The sequence below is a fragment of the Zootoca vivipara genome, chromosome 1, assembly GCF_965207765.1.
Source record: "Zootoca vivipara chromosome 1, rZooViv2.hap1.1, whole genome shotgun sequence".
Taxonomy (NCBI): Eukaryota; Metazoa; Chordata; class Lepidosauria; order Squamata; family Lacertidae; genus Zootoca; species Zootoca vivipara.
In genome coordinates, this window is record NC_142582.1 from 130,241,264 (window position 1) to 130,252,899 (window position 11,636).

At 46.9% G+C, this 11,636-nt stretch overlaps 1 protein-coding gene across 1 annotated transcript in view; it reads left to right on the forward strand.

Annotated features, from left to right (window-relative positions):
- LOC118097780 (maestro heat-like repeat-containing protein family member 2B) overlaps positions 1–10,746 on the forward strand; it is a 69,496-nt gene extending 58,750 nt beyond the window's left edge. The window contains exons 37-41 of the mRNA XM_088661449.1: positions 698–853; positions 3,162–3,293; positions 5,052–5,154; positions 7,476–7,589; positions 10,535–10,746. Of these exons, the coding sequence (XP_088517575.1) occupies positions 698–853; positions 3,162–3,293; positions 5,052–5,154; positions 7,476–7,589; positions 10,535–10,746 (717 nt within the window). The remainder of the gene's footprint in view (positions 1–697; positions 854–3,161; positions 3,294–5,051; positions 5,155–7,475; positions 7,590–10,534) is intronic.
- Positions 10,747–11,636: the final 890 nt, after the last annotated feature.

Sequence of the window (11,636 nt, forward strand, 5' to 3'; positions counted from 1 at the left end):
GCGCCGCAACCCCAGAGTCAGACACGACTGGACCTGATGGTCAGGGGCCCCTTTACCTTTACAGGTCCCATGGAATACCTATTCCACATTTGCAAGAACTCGATAGTTTACTACCCGCACTTTGGAACTCCCTGCCTCATGATATAAAGTAGGCATCTTCAGTACAGTTTGCAATTTTTGTTCACAAGCATGAAAATTCACCAGTGGTTTAGTGAACATTTCTCCAATATGCACATTTTTGCATATATTTCCCCCCCAGTACAGTGGTACCTCGGAAGTCGAAAGGAATCTGTTTCGGAAGTCCGTTCGACTTCCAAAACATTCAGAAGCCAAGGCCTGGCTTCTGATTGGCTGCAGGAAGCTCCTGCAGCCAATTGGAAGCTGCAGAAGCCTCACCGGGCGTTTGGGTTCCAAAACAACGTTTGCAAACCAGAGCACTCACTTCTGGGTTTACGGCGTTTGGGAGCCAAAACGTTCGACTAGCAAGGCGTTCGACTCTGCATGCTCCCCCTCCCCCTATATTCTTATATGTACACTTTTTGGTGCCCGGCTGCTAAAAAACATTATTATTTAGACAAGCCTACCCAATCATTTCCGTACATTGTATACAATTTATACAGTGTATACATTCTATGAAATAATAAATAAAGAATGATAATCGGTGGTGGTGGGGTCTCTCCCCCCCCCCCGCCTACAGGTTGATGCAGAGATTCGGGAGGCCTCATTCCATCTCTTTGGCACCCTGGCTGACTTGCCGAAATTCAGATACAGAACTTTTTTCGCCGAGCAAGCGAGGAAGAGTTTGGTGCCGCTTCTAATTCATCAGTGGGACCCCAACCCCAAGGTGTCTGAGGTAAGACCCAGAGCCCCATCCATCCCATCTGGGTCACTGAGTACCAAAGGAAAGTGATACCGGTACAGTGGAGCCTCGGTTTACGAACACCTCGGTTTACGAATTTTCGGTTTACGAATGCCGCAGACCCATCTGGAATGGATTGATTCACTTTCCATTACTTTCAATGGGAAAGTTTGCTTCAGTTTATGAACAGACTTCCAGAACCAATTACACCCATGCTTCGGGTTAAGTACGCTTCAGGTTGAGTACTCCGCGGGCCTGTCTGGAACGGATTAATCCACTTTCCATTACTTTCAATGGGAAAGTTCGCTTCAGTTTATGAACAGACTTCCGGAACCAATTACCCCCATGCTTCGGGTTAAGTACGCTTCAGGTTGAGTACTCCGTGGACCCGTCTGGAACGGATTAATCCACTTTCCATTACTTTCAATGGGAAAGTTCACTTCAGTTTATGAACAGACTTCCAGAACCAATTGTGTTCATAAACCGAGGTACCGCTGTAGTTCCTTAGTCATTGCCTCCTGGCAAAGTCACATTATGATGGCACAGGGTGAGGCCCAAACTACAGGTTCCTGCACCTCCCAGATGAGTGCAATCCTAAATGTGTCTACTCAGAAGTAAGTCTGTCATGCTCAATGTTTATGTTATTGGAATTCTAAGGTCTCATATATATAGAAATCATATGTTCATAAATTTACAAGGGAAACACATACATAAGTATATAAACTACATGTCTGAAATAGTACAGGAGAGCAATCCTGAAGCTATTTTGACTCTCCCAAATTGACCTCAAATGTTTCTCTACAAGGAGGAAGGAAATGGGGAAGCCTCCCCGTTGTCTCTTTGCTCACAAATCCTGTTTTAAGGGCGCATCTGTGTACAGGGGCGTCTTACCCATAGAGGCTAGTGGCGCAGGGTACCAGGGCGCCAAGTTCTGGAGGGCACCAGGGAAGAGGAGGAGGAGGAGGGTGGAAGCGGCGCCTCCCGGCATCAGCTCGCCACTCTCGCCCACCTCCGCCATGCCACCCGCGCCGCGCCCGGAGCCACCGCCTCTTCCCCGCCAGAGGAGCCGTCCTCCAGCCGCTACCCGCCTCCTCCAGCCCCGCCGGCAATGCCGTCCTCCCTAAAGAAAGATTGACAACTCTGGGAAATTGGGGGGGCGGCGCGCGGAGGAGCTTTGCACCACGGCGCCGGATATGCTTAAGACGGCCCTGTCTGTGTATGAATAGGGTGAGCCTGTGACCTGGATTCAGGAACTGAGTATTTACCATCACAAAAGAATGGCCAGGATGCCCGGGTAAAAGCAATCAGTGACCATTATCAGGCATCCTGGCAGACATGTTATCTGCTGTACGTGATGCATGTATGATTTTTTGGGGGGTGGTCTTGAGCTACAAGGGGAGGCAATTTTCAAATGTCTGTATAAAAGCTTGCGCACCATTGTTCTGGGCTCCTCTCCTCCCTCCCTGCATGGGGTGAGCGGGGGACCCTGTTGCAACAGTTTAATAAAGATCAGGCTTACTGGCTGCTTTGCTTCTCAATATTCTCTGGTTGGCTTCTGTTATTTTCCCCTACCGAAAGGGAACCTACATAAGGACTCTATAAGGGCTCTTTGATACCCCATAAGGGAAAAGGAGCAGTTTTTTCCCCTTATAACAGTTCACACAGGTATGAGTAGGCAAGCGGCAAGTACCTTTCTCTCTGAGCTAATCTTGCAAATATAAGTACACAATGTTGTGAACTTGGAGGAAGAATAAGAGAATAGTGCCTTTGAGACTTCTCAAAGTGCCTTAGCTTCAGCACTGAGTAAACACGGTTAAATTCCTTGTGGTTAGGGCCAGGATACTAGATTTTCTGTAAGCGTACTGTACACCCCTTCTGTGATGTATGTATGATGCTTCTGGGGGTGGTCTTGGACTCCAGGGTGGGCAGTTTTAAATGTCTATAAGGGCAGCCACGCCATTGTTCTGGGTCCTCCTCCTTTCTCCTGCCTGTGTGGGGAGCACCCTGTTGAAACAGTTCAATAAAGATCAGGCTTACTAGCTGCTTTGCTTCTCAATATTCTCTGGTTTGCCTCTGTTATTTTCTCCTTCCGATAGACTGATAGAGAACCTACTTAAGGACTCTATATGGGCTCTTAGATACCCCATAAGGGAAAGGGAGCAGTATTTTTCTTACAACAGTTTAGTTTCTGTAAATTATTATTATTTTCCTGCAGTGCATTCACTTCTTTGAAGGAGCCTACCAATAATTCTGAAACGGTGCAGTTCTGCTCCCCCCCCCCGCACCTTCTTCTTTCTTCCAGGCATGCAGAGCTGCATTTCTACACTCGGTGCCATTTTTGGCAAAAGGGAAGTTGAGAGTCCATATGGAAGAGCTGTACACTGCCAGCAGTTTGGGGCTCCCGAATTTACGCATGCACATATGCAAGCAGCTGGTGAGAGACAACGAGATCCCTGAATGAGGAGGCTATAAGTCGGGCATAGGCAAACTCGGCCCTCCAGATGTTTCGGGACTACAGCTCCCATCATCCCTAGCGAACAGGACCAGTGGCCAGGGATGATGGGAGTTGTAGTCCCCAAACATCTGAGGGGCCAAGTTTGCCTATGCCTGCTATAAGTGCAGTGCCCTTGTGGCAGGGTGGCAGGAAGGCGTCAGTGAAGGAGAAATCATAGAAGAGTTGCAGAGTTGGAAGGGACCCCTTGGGGTCATCTAGCTCAACCCGCCCCGCAAGGCATGAATCCTGCCCAAACCTGTCCCTGGATGGGCTCGAACCCCCAACCTTATGGTTAAAAGCCTTAGCGCTGAGTTTTCACAGCTTTATTCTGCAACAAAGCCACCCACGAGGGGACATGCTTCTCCGGTTCCTAAGAATAGAGGAGGCCTCAAGAATTCAGAAACTGGCCACTCCACACCCAATATTACAGAAGGGGGGAACAGGGAAGAGATGGGAAATGCCTGTTGATTTTGTTTGTGTATTTCAGTTCTATAAAATGCACAGCAAGGTGTTCGGTCTCACAAAATGAAAATTTGTCACAAAAGGCACTACAGTGTAGGGTTGCCAGACTCAATAGAGGACAGGGCTTCTGTGCCTTAAATTGCCCTGCTCTCTTTTGAGTCTGGAAACCTTAAAGAGAAACCAGCAGACCCTTTGTTTAATTTCCAAGCAAAGGGCCTGCTGGTTTCTCTTTATGGTTTCCAGACTCAAAAGAGAGCAGGGCAATTAAAGGCACAGAAGTCCTGTCCTCTATTGTAATGTAATGTAAAGTACTACACTTGGGCAAAAAAAAATGAAAGGCACAAATACAGGATGGGTGACACCTGGCTTGAGAGCAGTACATGTGAAAAGGATCTAGGAGTCTTGGTAGACCACAAACTTGACATGAGTCAGCAGTGTGATGCAGCAGCTAAAAAAGCCAATGCAATTCTGGGCTGCATCAATAGGAGTATAGCATCTAGATCTAGGGAAGTAATAGTACCACTGTATTCTGCTCTGGTCAGACCTCACCTGGAGTACTGGGTCCAGTTCTGGGCACCACAGTTCAAGAAGGATACTGACAAGCTGGAACGTGTCCAGAAGAGGGCAACCAAAATGGTCAAAGGCCTGGAAACGATGCCTTATGAGGAACGGCTTAGGGAGCTGGGTATGTTTAGCCTGGAGAAGAGAAGGTTAAGGGGTGATATGATAGCCATGTTCAAATATATAAAAGGATGTCATATAGAGGAGGGAGAAAGGTTGTTTTCTGCTGCTCCAGAGAAGCGGACACGAAGCAATGGATTCAAACTACAAGAAAGAAGATTCCACCTAAACATTAGAAAGAACTTCCTGACAGTAAGAGCTGTTTGGCAGTGGAATTTGCTACCAAGGAGTGTGGTGGAGACTCCTTCTTTAGAGGTCTTGAAGCAGAGGCTTGACGGGCATATGTCAAGAATGCTTTGATGGTGTTTCCTGCTCGGCAGGGGGTTGGACTGGATGGCCCTTGTGGTCTCTTCCAACTCTATGATTCTATGAATTCTATTGAGTCTGGCAACCCTACTACAGTGTGATCTATCTGCTTATGGCTTTTAAAAATAAAAATTAAATTAAAAGAGAGCCATTTTGTCGTATCACTATTGCCTCTTTTTTATTTTATTTATCTTTTTTTTTTTGGCAGTCAAGGAAGCTAATGAGAATGTTGTGTTTGGTCAATGTCAGGTAAACAGCCACCCAGAGATGAGGAGGGAGTTCTTGAAAAGGACGAAAGCCTATTTCCAAAGCAGGTGGGAAGAGATCCAAATCAGAGCCCTGGAATTGTCAGGTGAGAGGGGAGGCCGCCTGGGACTGATGGGAGACGCATTTTTCTCTGTCCGCCTGTGAACATGAGTTGTAGGTCTTTGCAGGAGAACGTCGGTGTTCCATGTGAATGGTCCATGGCAGGCATCCCCAAACTGCGGCCCTCCAGATGTTTTGGCCTACAACTCCCATGATCCCTAGCTAACAGGATCAGTGGTCGGGAAAGATGGGAATTGTAGTCCAAAACATCTGGAGGGGCAAAGTTTGGGGATGCCTGGTCCATGGTGTAATGCAATTATGTTTAAGTTTTTAAATGCAAATCACTTGGAGACCTTTCAAATAGCCAGCTACTAATAAGTCTAATAATTGATTGGTTGGTTGGTTGGTTGGTTGGTTGATTGATTAAAACACCTGCAAGGCACTAGTCATATTGATGTATGCATGCACAGAGACACACATGGGAGAGAGAGAGGAAATACGTTTCTGACTTCTTCGGCAGACATGAAATCTTCATGAAAATTCGTGGTTATTGTTAAATATTTAAATTACTTCATTTGCACCTTCCCCCTTAGACAGAGCTTACAGGAGGCTCCTCGTCAGATTTATGACAAGTCCGGGAATCTCCCGTTGATGTTACACTATTATACCACTTTGCTTATTTAAAGGATATTTTATTTATGATTTTCAGTTTTATACATTTCAATCACTTTGCAATCATTTTAACAGTTCAAAACTTGATTTCCTTCCCCCCCCTCTTTCTGCAGTTCCTTAAATTTATTTTTAATATTTTCTGCATATTCAAATTAAATTAATTTGCTCATATATTCATCTGCTTTAAATACATACTCTTATAAAACTGCAGGTTATTACAATTATCCTGCCAATGTTCTTATCTGTCTACAGTTAGTTTGTAAATATTCAGTCAACCATTTCCATTCTTTTATTTAAAAAGTGATATCTTGATTTCTTACTTTTCTGGTAAGTTTCAGTATTATACCACTTTGGGCCCCCCGACCCCAAAGAATTCTGGGAAGTGTAGTTTGGGACAGGCGCCGCAAGTTGTTGGATGATCCCTGCTCCCCTTCCGGAACTACAATTCCCAGAGTTCCATGGAAAGGGCTATTGACTGTTAAACCACTCTCAATTTTCCCTGTGGACTGCCATCTGTCCAGATTTTAATTTGCTCTGAACTAATTTTAAGATGTGTTTTAATTAATTGATTGCCTATTTTTATGTTCTTTGCATACTGTGTTAGTTTTATGATGTTAGCCGCCCTGAGCCTGGCTCTGGCCGGGGAGGGCGGGGTACAAATAAATTATTATTATTATTATTATTATTATTATTATTATTATTATTATTAAACCGCTCTGGGGATTTTATCGCTAAGATGTCATCAGATACCTGACCTGTCCTTGTTACAGGTAGGTAGCCATGTTGGTCTGCCGTAGTCAAAACAAAATAAAAAAAATCCTTCCAGTAGCACCTTAGAGACCAACTAAGTTTGTCATTGGTATGAGCTTTCGTGTGCATGCACACTTCTTCAGATACACTGAAACAGAAGTCACCAGACCCTTGTATATAGTGAGAGGGTGGGGAGGGGCATTACTCAGAAGGGTGGTGGGAATGGGTGATTGGCTGATAGGTGTGGAAACCCGTTGATGACTGTTAACGACTGCAATTGGTCTTACAGGAAAAAGTAAGGGGTGAGATGGCTAAAAATGCCAACAGTGCCCTTCAGCTCTCTATATTGGACAAACAGGCCAAACCCTACGCCAAAGGATAAATGGACATAAATCTGACATCAGGAACCACAAGACAGAGAAACCAGTAGGAGAACACTTCAATCTCCCAGGACATTCTATACAAGATCTCAAAGCAGCTGTTTTATTACAGAAAAAATTCAGGAACAGACTGGAAAGAGAAGTTGCTGAATTGGAACTCATTACCAACCTTAAAACCATGGAGCCACCTGGGATGAATAAAGACATCGGATTCTTATCTCATTATGCATGATCAAGCTTTCTTTAGCGCCTCAGCCCTTGCTTTCCCCCCCCAGGACCAATTGCAGTCATCATCAGTCGTTAACAGCCATCTACAGGTTTACCACTCCCATCAGCCCATCACCCATTCCCATCACCCCCACCCTCTGAATATACATAAGGGTTTGGTGGGTTCTGTTTCAGTGTATCTGACGAAGTGTGCATGCACACGAAAGCTCATACCAAAATACAAACTTAGTTGGTCTTTAAGGTGCTACTGAAGGATTTTCTTTTATTTTGCTTCGACTCAGACCAACACGGCTACCTACCTGTAACTAAAAATCCTTGTTTGACTTCTTTCCTCCAGGAGTCATTCTGGACTGCATGGTGCTCACAGAGCTAGACGAGACTTTGCGGCTGCTTCTGCTGGCCTGTAAGTCACCCAAAAGTCACTTCTGCAAGGTTTCCAAGGAGGACAGAGGCAGCTGTGTTTGCGAGACCCACTCAAGGGTGCTTCTCCTGTTTCTCCCTTCCATTGTAGGGGTTTTCTAACAATGCAAGTGGCGAATGGCGCAGAAAATATGTGGGAATGTTGAGGATGGTAGGAGAGGATCTATTGATTAAATATTATCCTTCCTTCACCATCTTTTTATTTGTATACCGTCTTTCTTACAATAATATCTTACAATACTCAAGGCGGTTTACAAGCTGAAGAAACGAAAAATGTACATCTTAGAACAGGGGGCCCCCAAACTACGGCCCCCGGGCCAGATGCGGCCCATTTGGCCTCCCAATCCGGCCCGCGACGACCCCCGCCGCCCGCTGCCGCTGCCCGCTCTTACGGCGCGCGGCGCGGCGACGATCTTCAAAATCGGCAAAAAATCGCCGAAAATCCTTTGTGCGCATGCGTATGGGCCTCTCCTGACCCAGAAGAGGTCATTTCCGATGCACTTCCAGGTCGGGGGAGGCCCATACGCATGCGCACAAGCGATTTTCGGCGATTTTCGTTCCTATTTATCTACTTGCATTTTGACGTGCTTTCGAACTGCTAGGTTGGCAGGAGCTGGGACCAAGCAACGGGAGCTCACCCCGTCACAGGGATTTGAACTGCTGACCTTCTGATCAGCAAGCCCTAGGCTCAGTGGTTTAACCACAGCACCACCTGGGTCCCTAGTGAGTCATGTAGGAGAGCACATTCCCCTCTCCCCCCCCCTCCTTTTTGGATAACAGTTTATTAATTTTCCAAAAATAACAAAAATTAAAAAAACAATAATAATATCCACATTCAGAAATTTAAACCATAAATCTTAATTGACTTCCCTCCACTCCCCCTCCTGGTTCCATTATTTTACTCTTATTCATCATTCCACATCCTTTAAAAAAAAACATTCCCCTCGATACAGCAGGAAGCTAGTTTGCAGATTCGTTTGAACCTCTTTAGTTAAGCATTCCAGTCTGGCTTGATCAGACTGAATTCTTCCTGGTGTCCCCTTTGATCCCTCTAAGAAGAATAAAGAATACAGTTGCCATGTCCGTGTGCCCAGGAGGGGCCAGGGCCAAAAGGCACCCCACCCCCCCGACGGCTATCCCTGCGGGGGTCACCCTATTTCATGTAAGTCTTAGGAGCCCCGCCTGGATTGACCACGTGTCACTTCCGGCGGGTGGGCTGGAAGTATTTAGATTGCCCCATGCCCAACCCAAACCTCTTTCATCTGTATTCAATAAAGTTGTGGCCTGTTTTGACCCAACTGAAATGGCCGCTGTGCTCTCATGAAAAAAAAAAACAGCAACGGGATGTCCTGGTTTTCCCGGGTGGCTTGCAGGGTATGAAATGGTTGCAACCTACCCTGAGATCTGCTGGTGAAGAGTGGGGAATCATCATCATCATCATCATTTTATTTGTATGCCGCCTTTCTATAGTTAAAACAATGCTCAAGGCGGCTTACAGCATGACAAGGTTTACATAATTATGAAGAAGAAGAAAAAGAAGAAGAGGAGGAGGAGGAGGAGGAGGAGGAGGAGGAGTTTGGATTTGATATCTTGCATTATCACTACCCTTGTTGTTGTTTAGTCGTTTAGTCGTGTCCGACTCTTCGTGACCCCATGGACCATAGCACACCAGGCACACCTGTCTTCCACTGCCTCCCGCAGTTTGGTCAAACTCATGTCCGTAGCTTCGAGAACACTGTCCAACCATCTCGTCCTCTGTCGTCCCCTTCTCCTAGTGCCCTCCATCTTTCCCAACATCAGGGTCTTACCAGGGAGTCTTCTCTTCTCATGAGGTGGCCAAAGTATTGGAGCCTCAGCTTCACAACCTGTCCTTCCAGTGAGCACTCAGGGCCGATTTCCTTCAGAATGGATAGGTTTGATCTTCTTGCAGTCCATGGGACTCTCAAGAGTCTCCTCCAGCACCATAATTCAAAAGCATCAATTCTTCGGCGATCAGCCTTCACTACCCTAAGGAGTCTCAAAGCGGCTAACATTCTCCTTTCCCTTCCTCTCCCACAACAAACACTCTGTGAGGTGGGTGGGGCTGAGAGACTTCAGAGAAGTGTGACTAGCCCAAGGTCACCCAGCAGCTGCATGTGGAGGAGCAGGGAATCGAACCCGGTTCACCAGATAACAAGTCCACCGCTCTTAACCACTACACCACGCTGTGCTTATAACAAAAGTCATAAGCAATAAATGAAACACATCAAAAAGTACACAACCAAATGGAAAACAATTTCCACATGAATCATAAAACCTAAAACGAAGAATGCAGCATTAATATCAATCACAATTTAAAATGACATAGATAAAAAATAAAAGCAAATTCAAAAACAAAAACGGAGCCCTCTCTGCCCAGCAGGAGCAGCCCTTCATGGAGCCAGCCAGGCCTGCCCCAAGCCAGGTGGCGAGAAGCAGGGCAGGGCCCTTCAGGCTCCCAGCAGGTCAGTGATGGGCAGCAGCAGCAGTATATAGTAGTAGTAAAGGTAAAGGGACCCCTGACCATTAGGTCCAGTCACGGATGACTCTGGGGTTGCAGCACTCATCTCGCTCTATAGGCCGAGGGAGCCGGCATTTGTCCGCAGACAGCTTCCGGGTCATGTGGCCAGCATGACTAAGCCGCTTCTGGCGAACCAGAGCAGCACACGGAAACGCCGTTTACCTTCCCACCAGAGCGGTCCCTATTTATCTACTTGCACTTTGACGTGCTTTCGAACTGCTAGGTTGGCAGGAGCTGGGACCGAACAACGGGAGCTCACCCCATCGAGGGGATTCGAACTGCCGACCTTCTGATCGGCAAGCCCTAGGCTCACTGGTTTAACCCACAGCGCCACCCGAGATCTTTATATAGTAGTAGTAGTCAGGTTCTATTGGCGTATCTGCTCTTGTTACTTGAAGAGTTGGTCCCCTGACGCATCTTCCCCCATCCTGTTTCAGCGCTCGATAAGCTTGAGGAGGCACCCAGCCATGGCGTTCAAGTGGCAGCTTCTGAAGTGACTGCCTTCCTGCTCAAGAAGTGGGGCGGGGATCTGCCGAAGAGGAGGGTTGCCGGCCGAAGCAGGAGCAGCATCACCCAAAGGTCTGCCCCCATCTGGGTGCAACCGAGCACCATCACGGAAGTCCCTTCTGTCGAAGAACTCTTCGAGTGAGGTTGGTGCCGTAAGTACCTCTTGCAGCGTTTGGAGAACCACCTTTCAATCCACGCATGAACCCGGGAGGCAACTGGGAAGTTTGCACTGGCATTCAGAATTTGCAGAGATCAAATTCCTTGAGCATCCCTCTTTGGAAGCAAGAAGGCAGGGGAGAGAGGAAGGGGGAATGCAATGGTTGTTGTTGTTTCAAGATTGGTTTGGTTGTATTAAAAATCGTCTAGAATCATCCTTCAGATACCATTAAGTTGTTGTTGTTGTTGTTGTTGATGATGATGATGATGATTTATTTATACCCCACCCATCTGACTGGGTTTCCCCAGCCACTGTAGGGACACGGGGGGCGGTGTGGTCTAAGCCATTGAGCCTCTTGGGTTTGCCGATCAGAAGGTTGGATGTTTGAATCCCTGCGATGGAGCGAGCTTGCCCTGCTTTCCTTTGGACCCCATCAGCGAGGCCGAGAGGGGGATCTTGACATCTGGGCAGCCCAGACACGCTGCCCAGGCGTGTGCCCCGAGGAGGTCACTTCAGTGCTGCTAACCCAGCAGTTTGACTTCACCCTCAGAGGTGAACTCCATTGTCTCTTGTGGCATGCGGTTGTCACAAGAGCCAGGAGATGGCAGCAGTGCACTTACTATCCTGGAACGAATCCCTTGCTTGCCTTCTGTTCCCTTGAAAGGGGCCTATCTGCACCAAGAAGTTCTCACAGAGCTGCCATTTGAAATTTCTTGCAATTACACCATCTTATATTTATTTTTCCTCAAAAAAAATTACTGTGGCTTATTTTAAGGGGATGTCTTATTTTTCCCCCTCCTCCTCCTCCTGCCGCGGCCGGCATTGCTGCTGCACCTATCACTATTGTCAGGGGTTGTTAGGGCTACTCCTGAGTA